This window comes from Paroedura picta, chromosome 1 (assembly GCF_049243985.1).
Source record: "Paroedura picta isolate Pp20150507F chromosome 1, Ppicta_v3.0, whole genome shotgun sequence".
NCBI classification, from domain to species: domain Eukaryota; kingdom Metazoa; phylum Chordata; class Lepidosauria; order Squamata; family Gekkonidae; genus Paroedura; species Paroedura picta.
The window spans coordinates 100,168,471-100,188,795 of record NC_135369.1 but is presented as its reverse complement, the minus strand read 5'-3'; the positions used below and the strand labels follow the sequence as shown (position 1 = coordinate 100,188,795).

At 41.9% G+C, this 20,325-nt stretch overlaps 1 protein-coding gene across 1 annotated transcript in view; it reads left to right on the top strand.

The window, feature by feature from the left end:
* PPP1R14C (protein phosphatase 1 regulatory inhibitor subunit 14C) overlaps positions 1–16,875 on the top strand; it is a 55,155-nt gene extending 38,280 nt beyond the window's left edge. The window contains exons 2-4 of the mRNA XM_077350017.1: positions 8,138–8,221; positions 8,904–8,936; positions 15,640–16,875. Coding sequence (XP_077206132.1) covers positions 8,138–8,221; positions 8,904–8,936; positions 15,640–15,714 — 192 coding nt within the window. The 3' untranslated portion in view covers positions 15,715–16,875. The remainder of the gene's footprint in view (positions 1–8,137; positions 8,222–8,903; positions 8,937–15,639) is intronic.
* The last annotated feature ends 3,450 nt before the right edge of the window (positions 16,876–20,325 follow it).

Sequence of the window (20,325 nt, the reverse complement as noted above, 5' to 3'; positions counted from 1 at the left end):
GTCACAAGTTCTGGCTTCCTCAAGGTGTGCTATTTTAGACCAAACCCAAGTCAAAACATGACCACTAAGTCACAGTATGACTACTCACATGACTATAGATTCAGGTGGGTAGCCATGTTGGTCTGAAGCAGTGGAACAAAGTTTGTACAGTTTGAGTCCAGTAGCACCTTTAAGATGAACAAAGTTTAATTCTGCATATAAGCTTTTGTGTGCATGTACACTTTTTCATATATATGTATCTCAATGTAATGTACATGCACACAAAAGCTTATATGCAGAATTAAACTTTGTTCGTCTTAAAGGTACCACTGGACTCTTCTCACATAATTACTCAAGATATATGATCAAAGATGTAAAGAAAGGAATGAACTACTACATTATATTCAAAAGTCCAGGAGTAGAGCTTCCTCATGCAGTCTTTCACTTAAAATTGGCTCATGTGTACACTGGGACATACAATCGGGAGCAGTGCTGAAATTGAAGGATCAACCCACCCCTGTTATGCAGGCATGTCCTTTTGTTTGCAGGAAAGGTATTTGGAAACAACACAGTGTATGACAGCTTCAGCATAACGTGGTGGGTAATGCACTCTGTGTTACTGGGAGTAGGTTTCCTAATATGCAAAAATTACTGATTTTCTGTAGCAGCGCAGACTTTACATGTCTAAAGGAAGTCTTAAATAGATTAAAGGCTGGGTGGTGAATGTCAGGCAAACCGGATAAAAGAGAGTGAATATTAAAGAGAGCCAGTTTGGCGTAGTGGTTAGGAGTGTGGACTTCTAATCTGGCATGCCAGGTTTGATTCTGCACTCCCCCACATGCAGCCAGCTGGGTGATCCTTGGGCTCACCATGGCACTGATAAAACTGTTCTGGCAGAGCAGCGATATCAGGGCTCTCTCAGCCTCACCCACACCACAGGGTGTCTGTTGTGGGGAGAGGAAAGGGAAGCCGCTTTGAGCCTTCTTTGGGTAGAGAAAAGCGGCATATAAGAACCAACTCTTCTTCTTCTTCTACATAGGGTATGTGAATGCGAGAGAACTGATTCAGGGGCATGATGCTGAAGGAGGGAAACTTCCCACACTGATTATGATGAAAAAGTATCAGCCTGATGTGCCTTAAAAGTTAAAGAGTTCGTTCACTGTCAAGAATGTCAGTTTCTTGAATACCTTTCAGTCACTCTAGCAAACTTTACTAATGCATTCCTCAAAACCAATTTCTAATTGTAAATTTGAGCCCTGTTGTGTTGAGGTGAATTGAGGCAGGCACCTGAGTGCCAACATGAAATTGTTGTGAACATTTCTGTCTATGTCTGAAGGCTCTTGAGATCAGAATGTTTGTGGTTACCTGGGAAACTGCAGGAAGTACAGTAGTAGCCCCAGGAACTGTTCCTGTCTAGTGGTTGGAATCATTGGTCTGAAATTCAGGCGACTGCAAATGGAATGAAGCTGTCATACATTGCATTGGTTCCAAAGAACTCTCCTCTAAGCAAAAGAGCACTTCTGCTTGCACAAGCAGGATGCCAGACCAGTTGTCTTAGAATCATAGAATCATAGAATCATAGAGTTGGAAGGGGCCATACAGGCCATCTAGTCCAACTCCCTGCTCATAGTCTTCAACCCCCTGCTCATAGTCTGCTCAACCCCCATAGTCTTCAGGGACTATGAACCGTGGCTACCAAATGAAGCAAACTAATATATATTAACCTCAGAGTGACACAACAATTACAACTGGCAACAACTTTCCAGCAAACCTGACTGTCCTCCAGAGAAATCTTGCATGTTGATGTTGCCAAGTTGCTAACTCTTGTACAAGGTACTTGTGGCTATAGATCAGGTGTACAAATTACAGCTATTGGCTGCATAGATGCCAAGATGAACAAGTGCAAGAGCAACACAAACACTTTCTGTGCACAGTACATAAATTTGCTCTGCAGATCCAGGGTGCAGCCCACCAGCACAACTTGTGTTTGCATCCATTGATTTTATATGAAGTTCCCCTGCGAGTTTGCTTAGCAGCTACAGGTGGATTGCATCCAAGAGACTCCATTTCACTGCTTAAGTAAATAACCTTAATAGCCAATTTATGGGTCCACATTCAAAAACAAGGAGTAGCATTTGCATCTGCTGAGGGTGGAGAGAAGGTCTGTTGAATAACACTGCGTTTTAACATCTGGGTAGGCCTGACTATGCTTGGAACTCACATTAATATGGACAGATTGTAATATGAAGCTTGTAATGTGCAGCTCAGCTTGTTGAGAGCACTCCTGGTTAAACAGCACCTGCCACTTTAGCCATAGTGACTGCCTAGAACAAACCAACTTGAAATATCAGCATGTGCTGATAGCCCATGTTGGACTTCACCTGATGGATGAGGAAAAGGAATTCTTCAACTGGGGTGTGTTGCAGGCTTGGCATCTCATCAAGCTATAATGGTGCCTTAAGTAGGTTAACTCACTATAGGCAGTAAACATTGAATGCGTCATCCAAATAAAGCTGCAGCCTACAATATTTGGGTGTACCTGAGCCCAATTTGAGCACTTGCTGAACTCTGAGATTAAATCTTGTTAATGTTAGTCAGTTTATGTATGTTAGCTCTAATTGATTTTGGAGAACTCAATGACTTTTTCTTAAAGTTTCATCTTGCGAAAGCAGCTCCACCCTGCACTGAAACAACAAAACAAAATAAAACTGAGTACATGCTCACTGTCCAGGTTATATATTAATAGGAGGAGCTGTGGGTCAGTGGTGGAGCATCTGCATGGCATGCCAAAGGTCCCAGGTTCAGTCCCAGCATCTCAGATAGTCCAGACAGTGGGCCTTTGCCTGAGACCATGGAGCAGGGGTAGTCAAACTGCAGCCCTCCAGATGTCCATGGACTACAATTCCCATGAGCCCCTGCCAGCACTGGCAGGGGCTCATGGGAATTGTAGTCCATGGACATCTGGAGGGCTGCAGTTTGACTACCCCTGGCCTGGAGGATTGCGGTCAGTCTGTCAACAATACTCGCGTTGATGGACCAATGGTTTGGTTCTGTGTAAGATAACTTCATGTGTCTTGAAGTCATCTTATATCGAAAGGTATACACGATACATTGTTTTTCAGGCACTGACAATGTCGGGTTTGCTGCAACAGGCATGCATTTACTGTTCCAGAGTTAATATTTAGCTGTGGACATTGAGAACCTACTGTATTTCTGTACAATCTTCCAGTTTGCAAGCAGGTATATTAATGGCTTAATACATAGGTAGTGTTGCTTAGAAGGGGACTGACAAAGACTACACTAATGACCAGCTAATATGCCGGTCAGATTTCTTTAAAGAGGATGCTGTTTCTGTTCAATGAAGGAGGCTTTGGTTTCCCTGATCTTAGTTTATATCATCAGGCATACTTGTTAACTTCTACTAATTTTTGAGATTGCTCCTTGCAATTGGACTGTATATCTTGGGCCCCTTAGGAGACTTCTTTTCTGGTGCCCATCTCAAAAGTGGAATAAATTAGGGTCTGCTTAATGTTAGAGTGGAGTCCATTCCTCTTGCAATTTCTACAGCTAGAAGATGTGGACTGATAAGTGGATTTTTACATTGTACCAGTTGAGAGATTCTGAGGATGAATGGTCATCATTTTGTCAGCTGAGATCTAGGTATGATTTGCAGAATGGCAATACTTACAGTTGTTGGTATCTAAATATGTCTCTGCTGTTTTTAAGTGCCATGGAATCCCCTTTGCTCTTGGAAACTTTAATCGAATCAAGGCAGAAAATGAGACATATTCAATTAAAATATGTTTAGAATATAATGGACACCACAGTAAATTTTTAGCAAAAGACTGAGTGAAGTGTCTAATTGTTGGTGTTGTAATTTACAGGGTGTCTCCTTTATACATATACTTGGAGTGTGTCAAGTCATTCAGTCTTTCTGGGAAGAAGTTATTATTATGAATTTTGTATTAGAACGTTCATTGATTTTTGAAGATTCTTACATACTTTTAGACTATCTGCCTGTCTCTTGGAGCCTAACTGGCAGTCAATGGAAATGGACCCTCCATACCCTTACTACAGCTAAAAGACTCATACTACTACAACACTGGTTAGATTAAAAACCCACCTCCGGTCAGCCAGTGATTGAAGACCTTAGTACTCTGTCAATATTTGAACACATGACATATAGGTGGCAATTGCATATATTTATTTTTAGATATTTGGAAATCATTTATAGAAACCTATGTGTAGATTTATTGCCACTGTTGTAATTTTGTTTTTTATTTGTATTTTTCTCTTTTCTTTTTAATCTTACTTGCTTGCTTGATTTTAATTTTTCCCTTTGTTCTTTTTCTGGTTTGTTTTTAAAAAGAAACTTTTAAAAGTTCCTTTAAGATGTGAATGTGAGCTTGGGTTTCACAGTTTCCTATGTTATAGACTTTCTACTATTGTATTCTACTATTGTACTAGTAGACCCTTCCACATTGGAAGAAGATTCATTTGTGAGTAATCTTTGTGTAAATACAGGGCTTCTCTACAATGTATAAAGTAGTACTATAGCTATGACCCAATGTATGAAATGGAGGGAAAAACATATAAGTCACACCATGTCAAGCAGCAGATCCCTAATATAGTACTTCTTTGGAGCTTGAGCCTTTGGGGGGAAATCCAGAGGGTCTTGAATAGAGGCAGTTCCCTTCATAAAAGGATAGTAAGTAAACCAGAGGACACTGGTGTCCCAGTGTCCTCTGGTTTACTTATTATTCTGTATATTTCATTGGGTCCCAGCCTTCTTTCCCTTCATAAAAGGATGACATTTTGCTTGAAATCTAATTTATTTTTTACAAACCTGATGACTGCAGGCTGCCATTTTGTGGTTATTATTTAATTAATTGGGGTTTTAATGGGGATTTTATTGTATTATGTGGTTTTTATTCTTAACCCACCACGAGCCGGTTTGTAGAGAGTGGCGGGAAACCAATTCAATTAACAACAACAACAACAACAAACATTTTTCAAAATTCCAAAAATGCCCTCAGGTTGAATATGGCTGGGTAACTCAAAAAGGTACATGGAAGAAGCAGCTTGAACGTTTGGGATCTGTGTTGCACTACAGACTTTAGAAGATCCCTACTAAGTCAGTGCCTAGATCCTTTAGTGATGCACAGTTAGCCACCATATATAGTCACTGCTTTGTCAGTATTGCCTCTTCTTTTGTCTCTCCAGTGCCAACATGTGAAAAAACTCCTCAGGGTAATGACAGTTTAGTGTTGCTGTGTATTCTGTGAAGACTCATACATCATTACCAGTGCTATGCAAGTAATGAATGTTAATGTTGCAGTGAATATTGTTGACGTTCCAGGTCCCTTAATTTGTACTTTGGAGGTTTAAAACTTATTGCATTTCATGTGTCACTGGCGACAAAATTAGCTGCTATGAACTCTCACTAGGCTTAAAGTCTTCTACGCAGGGTCTGAAGCAATGTGGCTAACACTTGATTTACCAGTGATTCATAAAGCATAATCTAATGGATAAAATTAGATTTGCTGATCAATTTCTGCTGTAACATGATTGTTGAGAGGAATCTGGATTTGATTTATTACTAGAGGCAAAGCCCGTTGTACCCAGGAATACAACAGGTGCTAGGATGCCCACCTGCACTGTGGCCTTCCTGGGGGCTGGCTACACGGCAAAAGCTCCTGGATTCTTGAGGCCCCACCTCCAAACCTCAAGGAACATTCCCAACCTCCAGCTGCAGCCTGGAAATCTCCTGGAATTGGACTATAGAGATCAGCTCCCCATGGTTAAATGCTGTGTAGCAGTAATTACTAATAACAATAAACATAAAATAATTCATAAACTTGTCATAATTTCTTCCTTTAATGAAAATATTTAATTGATAGCAGAATTTGCTTAAAGAACTGAAAACCTTTCAGTCAGTACATTCTTCAGTTCAGTTCAATATCAGAGTATGGTGAATCAAAAACAGTTGTATTTTGCAAAAACAGTTACAAACATTGAAAACATTGGTTGGTAAATAACTTACAGGGGGTTTCTCAGGGCCATTCCGCACCGGGATCCATGTAGCAAATTGTTTGCTGAACGAAAAATCGCCATTTTAAATAGTGGAATTCGTTGTTATGCATACCTGCCTTTGTAGTGGAATCCAGTTGCGTTTCTATCGTTTCCCACAGGGTTCCGGTCTCAGCAAAAATCACTAGAAAGGAAGCGCTATTGCTGAGCTGTGTCCCGCCCCTGGCCGTCAAGCAGCCAATGGGCGGCCGTTATCATGCTCCCTTTCCCTTTAAGGAAGGTTTAAAAAAAAACACACACACACACACGTTGCAACGAATATGTGTTGATTCGTTGCAACGGAGAGACCCATCCAGCTAGCAGGTGATGTTTGAGCTGCCGTTTCATCATTGCCACGCTCCCCCCCGAGTGAAAAAAAAATCCCCCCCCCCATCACGGGCACGATTTTCGGCCGAAAACAGTGTGAAAAATAAAGTGAAAATAAACCAGCAAACGGGCCTCTGTGTTGCTTGTGCTTTGTGACTTTAAACAGAGGGACTGCAACCGGGGAAGCCTCACTGGGTAAACGAAGGCTTGCCGGTGCGTTGATCTCCGCTCACTCGGAGAAAAAAAAATGGCGATCGCTTCGCCGGAAGATCAGAGGAGAGAGCCAGGGGGGAGGGACTTTGTAGAAACGGCAACGATGGTAACGCACAGAACTTTTCCGCTAGTGTTGCAGATTGGTTGCAGGAGTGTAGTGCTTTCTGGAGGGTGAATCCACTTTTTGGGATTTCCCTGAAAGCGCTACAACGAAGCGCTTTTTGCGGATCGGTTTCAGGAGTGTTGTAGATTGTCAACGACGTTGTGCATAACGGCAAAACTGTAGTGATTTCAATGAGTAACCATTGTGCTATTTTGGACGAATGCGGAACGCCCCTCAATTACTGCCTCTGTGTTGGCTTTTCTCAACTTCTTTACCATTGAGAAATATTATTCAGGGTTCAAGAAACCCCAGAAGTGGGATCTCCAGGTCACAGCTGGAGGCTAGCATCACGACCGCTGGTCAGGGATGCCAGCTTACAGGTGAGTCCTGGAGAACCCCCAGAATGAAAGATCCACTCCAGACTGCAGAGATCAGTTCCCCTGGAGGAAAGATCTGCTTGGGATGGGGACAGGGGCTGTGTGGCACTCCCCTATACAGACACACACACAGAACACAGACAACAAAAACATTCCTCAATTCCAAAATTGTAAACCTTAACCACACCATCACTTTTTCATGCAGAAAATACTGAGTGTCTCCCTCCTTGGATTGCTCTGAGAAGCCATTGGCCAGAAGGTCCATATTTAAAGGGAAAGAATCCCATAACAGTCAAGGAGCAAGTCAAAAAAGACTTACACCATTCTACTACAGCAGCTTCTTCTACTACACCAGCTTCTTCTGCCTATGTTCTAGCTACATCTCTTTAAGCCAATGTTAATTTGTACAGTGGGATATAGTGGTTAAGAGCAGCAGCTTCTAATGTGGGGAGCTGGATTTGATTCCCTGCTCCCCCACATGCTGGGTGACCTTGGGCTAGTCACAGTCCTGTTAGAAACTGTTCTCATAGAGCAGTTTCTCTCAGAGCTCTCTCAGCCTCACCTACCTCACAGGGGGTCTGTTGTAGAGAAAGAAAGGGGAAGACAATTACAAGCAACTCTGAGAATACTGTGAGCATTGAAAAGCAGAGCTGGCAGGAGGGCTTTGCAGCCCAAAGGGAAGCGGCTGCAGCACCGGGGGGGGGGATTCCCTTCCCTTTGGGCCGCAGAGCCAGAGAGAGGGCTTTGCTGCCCAAAGGGAAGCCTTTCAACGCCCATTTTTTAAATGGGCTTTGATACTAGTAAATATATAATAAATAAAATAAGCTTACATCTGTAACATGGTAAAGTACTAATTTACTTCAGTGGTTCACTGAGGAAAATAGAGGCTCTGTAGAGGGAAAGGGGCGCACATAATCCTTGTAGAGTATTTGGATCTTGTGGTGGGAGGGAAGGACACATTTTGGTTGCTCAACTGCAGAAAAATATCAGCTAACTAAATCTGAGCAGGGGTCTGAGCCAGAGTGTTTGTGAGTGCAAGAGGAATTGACTCACCATTCTGCTTTTGCAGGAAGAAGAGATGCCAGATGTAGAGATTGACATTGATGATCTTCTTGATGCTGCTGATGAAGATGAGAGAGCGCTCAAATTGCAAGTTAGTTGGTCTCTAACTACGTTCAAATTTGGGAAAACATTTAAAAACTCTGGCTTATTTCTTTCTGATTCTACTATCTGGTGGTTTACAAACCACATGTGCACAGAATACTTTTTTGATCTTAAAATATTCTATATATATTTTTGATCTTAAAATATAAAATATTCTATATCTTAAAATATTCTATATTTTAAGTACATGCATCCACAAATTACGTTATGCATGCCAGGAGTTGGTTATTTCTTCCAAGTCTGAAGCAAATAATGGTGCAGCAGGCTGATGTAAGACTTGTATCTATGTTAGTAACATAAACCTTGTAATTTTTTCAAAATTCTCAGAGCTGCCAATAACTTATCTCTGCTAGGTATCCATTTTCCAGTGTCCGCTTAATACCTCCTACTTCCCTGACAGATGAAGTAACAACTTGAGTTACTCTAATACTTTGGAGAAGGGAGAATTAACAGTTGCATTAACTCTAAAACATGAAGAAATGTTAACTTTAGATATTGATTGCAGTTACGAGTTCTGATGCCTGTTGTACCAGCATCTTTGAGAGTTCCATGTTGTGAAACAGTAACAAAATTCAAAAGATGCTCTTGCACTAACAACTAGGAGCCCAGTTGCTAGATCAAACAGTTGTCCTTTTTTTGTCCAACTGATGCTTTTCTTGTTTGATTTTCAGGAAGCGCTTGTAGATTGCTACAAACCCACAGAGGTAAAATACTTTTTCCTTTTTAAACATTATAAACTTGATAATGTCATGCTGAGGTGGTGGGGAGGGAAGGACATATGTGGATGTTGTTCTTGTTGTTAGTTGCAAAGTCGTGTCTGACCCATCGCAACCCCATGGACAATGACCCTCCAGGCCTTCCTGTCCTCTACCATTCCCCGGAGTCCATGTGCATGTATGAATATGCAAAACAAACTTGTGGACCAAAATGTCCCAGAAGAAAAAAAAATTATGGTGATCAGATCATATTATAACCACCAGTGATTTACCATATGCTGAAATTGAATACTCTAATTAGAAAAAAGGAAGTTCTGCTATTTCTCAACTATATGTGTATATTGTAGCTGCTGTGAAGTTTTGTACATTGTACAATGTATTCAGAGTTCATTTAAAACGTTTAAGGTGGAAGGGGATAAAGGATTGTTTATATATAACCTAATGTATTTTTATTTGGCAACATGAATAGAAATGCAGCTAAGCGGGACATTGATTTTCTTGGAGGACCTGTACTATTGTTCCGACTCGAAACCTTTATGTAATTCCCACAAGTGGGTAAAGCAGTCCGCTTAATCCAATGATCAGACTTCTGGAAACAGCTTTCTATTTTTCTGATAAAAAATAGAGAAGCTTTACGATTACAACTAACTTAGCTTGCTAGAGCTGGCAATTCATCTTGTAACTTGCCACGAGCCAGCTTTGCCAAGAGCTGCAGGTAATAAATAATAATAATAATAATAATAATAATAATAATAATAATAATAAAAGTTGATAGCTGTCTAATTTTGTGCTTGGGTGGTCTTTCAAACTTGCCTCTCAAAATTGCTGAATCCTTGTTATGACTGACATTGCATTGCCTCCTTTGTCCCCATCAGGTCCTTAAGTCCTCCAGATAGTGGATGCTAGAAGCTGTGCGAGCATGTGCTCAAAATGCCACAGGGCAATGGAGACTGCGGGGAAGGAGGAGATCTGGGCAGTGTCAGCCCCACTTCTCTACTGTGCCAGCATGTCTCTGTTTCTCTCTCCCTGCAAGTCCAGTATTGCTTCTGGCATCTTGTCCACATGGACAGCATCAACTTCTCCGCATTCGCAAGAGCTGCTGTGGGAACTGGGGAAGTGGGAGACATTGTACTGACAGTTTGTAAGATGCGAGATGCCAGCGGCCGTAGAGCAGATTGAGAACTGTTTCTAGGTAATGTGGCTCCAACAGCGGTAATGTAACAGTTACTGTGACTTCTGTTTGAAAATATTCAATGAGCCAGGGTGTTGTACAGCAGTCTTGTCACTCTCCTGGGTCCAATCATTCAGATTTCAGGCCATGGGACTGTCGGCAGCCCCCTCCAAAAGCACTGCCTTTAAAGAGCTGGTTTGCCCATGGCTCACAAAGTGTGCATGTTTATGGCTTGTAAGGAATGAAACAAAGTTTCTGATCTACCCACCTAATCTTGAAAATAAGTTGGACTGGTCGAATGCCAACAACTAAAAATACTCCCCTGGCATGTGCTGCCAATTTAGGGAAGAGGCATACTTTGCAAGCCAGAGAGCACTTGGAGAGTAAATGGAATGTCTGGCTTCCTAATGCACTCAGGCAACACTTGCCGACTTGAAGTACATGCTAGAGGCTTTCTGTTTGGTTCATTAGGACCAATTATGCAAGGGAGGGATAAGCTGGGGTGGCACTTGCATGGCAGCAGGGCAAATTCCCACTGACTCACGACGTCGACATCAGCCTGGCCCCCTCCCAGCCTTGGCCAGATTTAGGATCTCTGATACCCCGTGGTAAGGGAATGCTGAGTTTTCAGCATTCACATTTCTAATGCAGCCACCATTGGCGCCTATTCCTGGCCAGGCCTGTGCATAAAGGGAAGAGCCCATGCATAAAGGACCTGGAAGGCCCGGCTCCCCTCCCCAAACGGGGACATAAAATGCCCCGTTCGACTCCATGGCACTATTCCACTGCCATGTGGAGAACCCCCCCCCCCACCCCCCGCCACCATGGTGAGGTGTAGGAAAACCTTTCTACCCTGGAACTGTGTGTGTGCATGCACAACTGGGGCAGACCTTGGGTGCTGGGGGAATACTTCCGCCGTTAGCACACAGGAAGTGGCGGGGCAAGGTGCCCTGCCACTGGAAACCAGTAGCGACCTGGTGTGGCTGCCACTGTGCATAATCAGTCTAGTTGATGTATGCAAAGAAGGTAAAGTAGTTGGGGCAAAATTCCATGAGATGCTGGGAGTTCAGTGACTAAGCCCTCATATAATGGGAAGGCACTAAAGCCACTCTAGGCTGTGCCTGTAAAATTGCTTGTACTGTAGGTGAAATAGGTATGGTAGTGGTGGAACAACGTAAGAGAATCACCAATGATATGAAATAGTGTGTGCATATGGAACATGTTCCTTGGGTGTCTTTGCATGGGAATCTTCCACTTTCCACTAGTACAAGGAAAATGTGGCATTTGACCATTTGGCACGCATAAATTTGTTTTTGCCTAAATATTGAGTCCTCAACTTTATTTCCAGTTTACTTTATTCCAAATGTTTTTTGAAATTAAGAATCATAGCCTATATCATTGTACTTGTAGTTTAAACCCATTACTGCGTGTCCTTTCCTCTGCAGCCATACAGGCCATCTAGTCCAACCCCCTGCTCAATGCAGGATCAGCCCTAAGCATCCTAAAGCATCCAAGAAAAGTGTGTATCCAACCTTTGCTTGAAGACTGCCAGTGAGGGGGAGCTCACCACCTCCTTAGGCAGCCTATTCCACTGCTGAACTACTGTGAAAAATTTTTTCCTGATATCTAGCCTATATCGTTGTACTTGAAGTTTAAACCCATTACTGCGTGTCCTCTCCTCTGCAGCCAACAGAAACAACATCCTGCCCTCTTCCAAATGACAACCTTTCAAATATTTAAAGAGGGCTATCATGTCCTCTCTCAACCTCCTTTTCTCCAGGCTGAACATTCTCAAGTCCCTCAACCTATCTTCTTAGGGCTTGGTCTCTTGGCCCCAGATCATCCTCGTCGCTCTCCTCTGTACCCTTTCAATTTTATCTACGTCCTTCTTGAAGTGAGGCCTCCAGAACTGCACATAGTACTCCAGGTGTGTTCTGACCAGTGCCATATACAATGGGACTATGACATCTTGTGATTTTGATGTGATGCCCCTGTTGATACAACCCAAAATGGAATTTGCCTTTTTTACCGCTGCATCACACTGCCTGCTCATGTTTAGTTTACAATCCACAAGTACCCCAAGGTCTCGTTCACACACAGTGTTACCTAGAAACATATCCCCCATCCAATAGGTATGCTTTTCATTTTTCTGACCCAGATGCAGAACTTTACACTTATCTTTTTTAAATTGCATCTCGTTCTTATTTCCCCATATTTCCATTGTGTTCAGATATCGTTGAACTCTGTCTCTATCTTCTGGAGTATTTGCCAGTCCTCCCAATGTGGTGTCATCTGCAAACTTGATGAGTAGTCCCTCCACCCCCTCATCTAGATCATTAATAAATATGTTAAAAAGTACCGGACCGAGCACCGAGTCCTGAGGTACCCCGCTACTCACCTCCCTCCAGTCTGATGAAACAGCATTGACAACAACTCTTTGAATGCGGTTCTCTAACCAGTTCCCTATCCACCTAACTATCTGAAAATCCAGATTGCAGTCCTTCAATTAATCCATCAGAACATCATGGGGAACCTTGTCAAAAGCTTTACTAAAATCCAAGTAAACGACATCAACCGAATTTCCCCGATCCAGCAAACCTGTCACTTGGTCAAAAAAGGAAACCAGGTTGGTCTGACAGGACCTGTTGGAGACAAATCCATGCTGACTTCCTTGGATCACCAAATTATCCTCCAGATGTTTGCAGATCACTCCCTTTAATATCTGCTCCATTATCTTACCCACAACAGAGGTCAGACTCACTGGTCTGTAGTTTCCTGGGTCATCCTTCCTCCCTTTTTTGAAGATCGGAATAACGTTTGCTCTCTTCCAGTCCTCCAGGACATCTCCAATCCTTAAAGAGGTTCCGAAGATGATGGACAAGGGTTGTGCAAGTTCTCTGGAAAGTTCTTTGAGCACTCTCGGGTGCATTTCATCCGGCCCAGGGGATTTGAACTCATCCAGTGCAGCTAAATGCCTCTCAACAACCTCTCTGTCCATGTCAACCTGCCACCCAGAACACCTTAACCATCTGTCTGTCAAAAGCAAATTTCAGGATTGTGCTTCCTCAGTTTGCTTCAGGGCCATGTAGGGAAGGGAGAGGGGACTTCCACTTACTTTTGATAGTCAAAACTGGTTTCCCAGTTTTAAAGGAGAAAATGTATTCTTAATTATCTTCCCTTTAAAATGCTAGTAACAAAATATCCTGTTTTTTATGTGTAAACCTGCAATGATTAAAAGGTTAAGTCCCAACAACAAGAGTAGCATTTTATACCCTGCTTTTTACTACCCAAATGATCCACAAAGCAGCTTACAATCTCCTTCCCTTCCTCTCCCTACGACACCCTGTGGGGTTAGTGGGGCTGAGAAAGCTCTGGGAGAACTGTGACTAGCCTAAGGTCACTCAGCTGGCTGCATATGGAGGACTGGCAATCAAACCCAGTTCTTCAGATTAAAGTCTGTTGCTCTAAACCACTACACTTTGCTGTCTCTCAAGCCTACGGCACAGGCCTACAGTTTGCATTTTGACTGATGGAAATGCATGAATGTTGTCACATCTGTCTGAGCCATTAGTATATATGCTTGGGAGTGCACAGCAGTTGAAGATTCATGGGTCTGCATTTGTCCTCAGTGTTTTGTTGCTTACCACCCTCTCATACCTGCAGTTCCATCATCCCCTACTATTGCCCCCTTCCCTGCTTCGCTCTTTCAAACATAACGCATGGCTGCATTGCATAAGCCAGCCCCAGATTTCACCACTATGACCCTTCCAAATATCAGCACAAGAAGAATGAAGGCTGGAAATAAAGAGGCAGTAGGGAAAAGGGCAAAGAAAATCATTGAACCTCTGAAGGCAAGTTCAATTGTGGTGAAAATAGGCCATCTTGTAAACTATTCTCAAAATTCTGGGCTTAGCAAAATTGCTAGAGGTACTTGTCACTGTGTCTGAGTTGCTAATTCAGAAAGCAATGGTAAATACTGGTGTTTTAAAATAACCTGAAAGCATAGCCTAGCGGGAGTCCTGAGATGCATGCAGATGGAAGCAGCATAAATGGATTGCCTAGAAAGAGAATCCTTGACTTTACAAACCTCTAGGAAATGCTTGGGGATTGTAAATAATGACTAATGCCTAATGCTATTAATAAGCACTCTGTTTCACTCCAGTCAACAAGCTAAAAATAGGAGTAGCTGAAACTTCACAGCAAAGCAGATAGCTCTGAATGGATGAAGGTGTTAGAGGCTTTAATATTGGAGTTGGGAATATGCAGGGCATCATGGTGGTGGTTCAGATCGAGCCCAGAATAGAGACAGACTCTTGAGGTCTCCATCACACAAATTCTACACTAGCTAGAAACTTAGAGGCCAGATTCTCAGTCTCCCCAAGACTTTGGCAAATAGTGGAATACCAGTTGCTCAGCTACAGATTCTTTTAAATTTATTAACTAGACTCCATATCCTTCTGCCCATTTGAAATAGAACGAACAAACGAATGAATGAACGAACGAATGAATGAATGAATGAATGAATATCAGGACCTCTTATTGATCCCATCCAGCCTGTTTTAAAATCAAGCCATTTGTTCTTATGTGTGTATTGCTGACTTACCAGGGATCTGTGGTCCAAGAACACACAGTCCTGATATTGTCAGTACATGTGGGCAGCAGCAGTTTGATTTAAACATGACACTGTTGTACCCCACAAGGGTAAGGTAGAGACCACCTACTCTTGCAGGGTGTTGAAATGACTCCTCTGGCCTTTTCAAACCTCTTCCCATCAGCAGTCTTGTATCCATGCTTCCTATATTCTACTAGGGAATATCCCTGGTAGATGTGTGGGTAGATTGTGTTCAGTGCTACCAGTGGAGAGAAATTTTTGGAGACATACACAAGTTTCTCCTTTGCTGCTGAAAGAAATCCCATAGGGAGTCTGGCCCTTTCCTAGGCCGGGCTGCTCTCACTCATCTCTTCATGGACAGTGAGAAACTGAGATTGGTTTTTCTGACTTGCCAAATGGATGGGAGGATGGTGAAAGAAAGAGACATATTTTTATCAAGCAGTGCCCAGATTTTTTGGGGGGGTGGGGCTGGAATGCTTTGCTCCAAGGCACTTGTGCTGAGATGAGGAGGAGTCTTTCTATGATCATCTGCAACCTACTTGGGCTTCACACTCATAGGATATGATCAGCAACTGCAGCTCATAGAGGGGGCCAATAGAGAGAAGCATCCATTGAAGAACTGAGAGTCTGTGAAGAATTAGGGTTGGAAAATATGGTTTTAGTTCTGCATGCATTTCTCTTAATCTGTTGTGGGGCAGTCTCTACTGTGGGAATGTCTTTCAAGGACACCCAGAGTGCGTTGTGTGAAAAGAACATGCTCCGTGGTGGAGCCTCTGAAGAAAAGGAGTGGAGATTGGCGATGTGGGTTCCAACCTTGATTTTGTTAAATGGGCTGTTTTAGTGGGGATGGGTGCTTGCTCACAGTACCGCTTCTGTTGACATTTGTTTCTTTGCCTTCTGTGTTGTAGGATTTTATCAAAGAGCTGCTCTCTCGGATAAGAGGAATGAGGAAACTGAGCCCTCCTCAAAAGAAGAGTATATAACTGGAGTGGGAGCCTTTCCAAGAGACGTGACCATGAAACTGGGACTTTTGAATAGAACACATTCTAGTTTGATCTTGATGAGTAATTTTATTTTTTATTTCATTTCTGGCATATAATGAATTTGACTTTGTGTTTTTAAAGTTTTTTTAAGTGTCAGGATTTTTTTTTTATCATGGAGTATCAACGTTATGGATGCTGCTTTTTAATACTTGAGAATGATCAAAGTGAGGGGGTAGAAACTGCCAAATTAGAGACAATTTGAGTGTCCCACGCAGTAATCCCACCTGATGGGTTGTGTGTAAAACTACTTAGAAAGGATGTTTTTTTGGGGTTTTTTTACAACTACTTGGATCACTTCAGTGGTACATCACACTCATGAATATCAAGATTCTTGTGCTTATGTACATACATTATCAAGTGAATTACCATTGCTTCACAAGGGTGGAAAGGATATGTGGTCTAGTCAGCCATTTAAATGGAAGTTGTAGCAGGGGTGGGGGTGGGGTGGGGTGGGGGATGCAGTTTGTTAAAGTGAATGGTGCCACTGTTTCTAAATGCATTTAAAGCGTTGGAGTGAATCTTTTCATTCACAAAGTAACATATGAGCAAGCTGGGGGATTTTAAGGGCTTAATTTTGTAGGCTTTGAACTTACTTTATTGACTTTGATGCTTAGCCAGATCATCTCCTCTTCACCTCATGGTCTGTTAGGATTGTATTAATCAACTGCCTGTGGGTCTGATGCGACAGTGGATGGTTGGTGCTGTTTAAAGGGGAGTTTCTTGCAGAGGGAAATGCAAGTGCAGGCAAACTACGTGTGGGTTTGGCCCACTGCAGCTCCTCATCACTCATCTTTAATCACCAATGTTAGATTCCCTTCTCCGGTTTTGACATCAGCCCCAGGGCGGGGAAGGAGGACTTCTTAAAGCAGGATCCCCTAACTCTTCAGGAAAACATTTCACAAGCTACCATCTGCTGGTAGATGCTAGTCTGGCATTTTATATCAAGGGTGCTCTGAACATAATTTTATTTTTTAAAAGACAAAGTACATGTTTGTGAACTTTATGTATACTGGCAAGCTTTTAAAAATGTATTTAATTTTGTAATGTTTATCAATGACTTTATTTACCAGATATTTACTCAAATAAATGCAACAACTTGTGGCTTTGTTTTATATGTATTTTAGCTGTCAGCATACAATTGGAATTTGACTTCATTGTACTGTTAAGCAAAACTAGGATGACATGTAACTGCCAACCTGATCCAGTCTAATTTCTACTGTTTTAAAAACTTGCTCATGTGTCAACAAATATATGTGAAAGTTTTCTTGTAAAAAAAAGCTTTCCTGATAGGTGTACATGGTGTTTTCTACGACAGTGGGGCCTTTGACAAGGAAAGATAGGGAAATGGCAGAGAAACTCAATGACTGTTTTGCTTCTATGGAAAATATGGGGCACGTATTGATGCCACAGCCCCTACTTTCAGGAAGGGTGTCTGAAGAATTGATTCAATTTGAAGTGACCAGAGATGACTTTTAAGACCTACTGGGGAAATTTTAAATGGTCAAGTCTTCAGGTCTTGATGGCATACACACAAGAGGTCTTAAGGAATTCATGTGAGATAGCTGATCTACTGACTGTTACTAAATTCAGCCTCTGTACCAGAAGATTGGAGTAGCAAATGTGTCACTAATTTTTAAAAAGGGATCCAGAGGGAAACCAGGAAATTACTGCCTAATCAACCTAACATCTGTCCCAGGCAAATTAGTAGAAACTGTAATCAAAGATAGAATTGTTAGGCCAATAGAGGAACAAAGCCTGCTGAGGGAAAATCAGCATGGCTTTTGCAAAGGGAAGTCCTGCCTCACTAACCTTTTGGAGTTCTTTGAGAAAGGGAACAAGCATGTAGACAATGTTGACTCAGTAGTAGACATTATGTACCTGAACTTTCAAAAGGTTTTTGACAAGGTACCTGAGTAAATATAGCAGTCATGAGATAAGAGGATGCGTCCTCTTATGAATTAAAAACTGGTTAAATTTATTCATAAATGACCTGGAACTAGTGGTGAGAAGTATAGTGGCCATGTTTGCAAATGACAATGAATTATTCAAGATGGCAAAAAGCAAGGTTGACTATGAATTGTTCCAAGAGGACCTCTACAAATTCCCAACTTCAAGTATAGGCTTCCAGCATGCTGAACTTGTTGAGACTGAGAGGGAGAAAGATCTTGGAAATCAATGAAAGTTTCAACCCAATGTGCTGCAGTGGTGAAAAAGACAAACTTTATATCAGGGATTATTGGAAAAGGGATTGAGGATAAAACTGCTAGTATTGTAATACCCCTGTGTAGATCTGTGGTGCAATTTCTTTTGGAATATTCTGTCATTGTTCTGGTCACGATCTCAAAAAAGACATAGGAGAGCTGAAAAATGTACAGAGGAGGGCAACAAAGATGGTTAGAGGGTTGGAGTACCTTCCCTATGAGATAAGACTGAAGAGTCTGGGGCTTCTCAATTGAGAGAAGAGATTACTAAGGGGGGGCATGATAGAGTTTTAGAAAACTATGGATGGGAAGGAGAGAGGTGACAAAGAGAAAATGTTCTACTTCTCCCAAACTTCTAGAACTTGAGTGCATCCAATGAAACTGGTAGGCAATAGGTTTAGGATGGACAAATGGAAAAATATTTTACACACACAGTGATTCAGATGTGGAATTTACTTCCATGAGATGTAGTGATGGCTACAGGAATAAACAGCTTTAAAGGGGAATTAGATAGATTTATGGAGGATAAGTTTATTGATGGCTATTAGCTATGGTAACTAAGGAGAAGGTTCACATTCAGAGGCACTAATCCTCTGAATCCCAGAGCCAGGGAGCAACATCAGGGAAAGGCATTGGCCTCTCTGCCCTGTTGTTGGTTCATCAGAGGATCTGGTGGGCCACTGTGTAAAACAGGATGCTGGATTAAATGGACCATTGATCTGATGCAGTGGGGCTCATCTTATGTTTTTAAGAATAAAACTATGTGTTGGTAAGGACTAAAAGAAGGTTGGTTTTTCTTCTAATAATCTCCATTTGCTTTTGCAGGCTTTTAAACACATAGTGATATATGAATGCTTTAGTTCCTTGAAAGAACTCATGTGCATCGGTGAGACTAAATTACTTTGGTATATCTAGGCTGTGGTTCAGCTCTGAGTTGCAGGCAGACATTTCTTGCTTGTCTTGTGACTACATTTTCATTGCTGGATCCTAGAGGCTCTAGAACAATTCCAGTATAACCACAATTTTGACTGTGTATGGAGAATAAGTCCCATTCATGTGTGACTCAGTTGGTTCTTGTGGAAAACCATCATTATCACTATATTCAAATTCCAAACCATGGTTTTTACAGTCCCCTGCAAACTGAAATTCCAAACCATAATTCACAGCAAAAGCAGAAATCTTTAAGTGTCAAAGTGATGCACTAGAATGACAATACCTCAGATGTTCATTTACTAACAGTTCATAGTTTATTATATAGAATCATAGAATCATAGAATTGGAAGGGGCCATACAGGCCATCTAGTCCAACCCCCTGCTCAACGCAGGACTAGCCCTAAGCATCCTAAATTATATCTGAATCCATGACTAAATGGGATTGTTGTCTATTCCATTTAAACCTGTGGCTACCTTTGTGTGGAAGAAAGCCTTCACTTGACAACAGATACTTATTTCACGGTTAGTAAACCATGTTATGAATAATCCATGACTACATCTCAGCTGGCCATGCATTTAGATGTAGGTTTTGATTGTCTGTCAGATCATTTCGTTCCCCACTCTGTTGATCATTAGGCTTGCTCTGTTCTCACTTCCTTTTGTCTCGATGTCCCCTCAGATTTGCTCATTTTCCTATTAACATTGCCTGTAATTGCCAGCAGTGTCATCTGCTGCTGTCGGCCTGAGACAGCCTGACTGTTGTGAGTGTTCTGCACAAAGTTTACAGCAATCACTCAACAGCTGACTAGCTGCTTTTTCTCTCCACTGCAGAAGTGAGTAGAGAGACCAGCCCACAATGCTGTAAGGGGCAAAGATACAGGAATGGAGGAGCCCCTGAACAGTATGTTTTTTCCTGCTCCCAAATACCTGTCCTATGAGGAAAGGTGGGTTTAGATATGACTCCAGCCCTGTGTGTAGCCAGGCCCTATTATTACTCAATGGCATCTCATAATTCCACACTAGAAGGGGACATTGAAAAGTATAGCCTTACAAGACTTGATGATCATTTGGATTAAACACCTGTACAGCAACAACTACAGTAAATTTAGAACAAATGACTGAGAACATGCAGATTCTGGTATGGAAGGGAATTATTTAAGAGGTAGGCAGAACTCTCTGGATATCTCAGCTATAGTGACAAAAATCTCATCTACAGACAGCTTTGACAATCTTTAAAAAGTGATTAATTGAACATGTATAGGTGTGAGGGACTCTCAGTCCTTGCCAATAAATTTAAAATTACAAACATAATATTTTATAGTGGCTTCCAAGTCCATTAGGATTACTTTAGATTTTCCTGAAATAGGCTAGACTTCACATTGATTTTGCATGTTTTGAGAAACTGTTCCATGGGGGT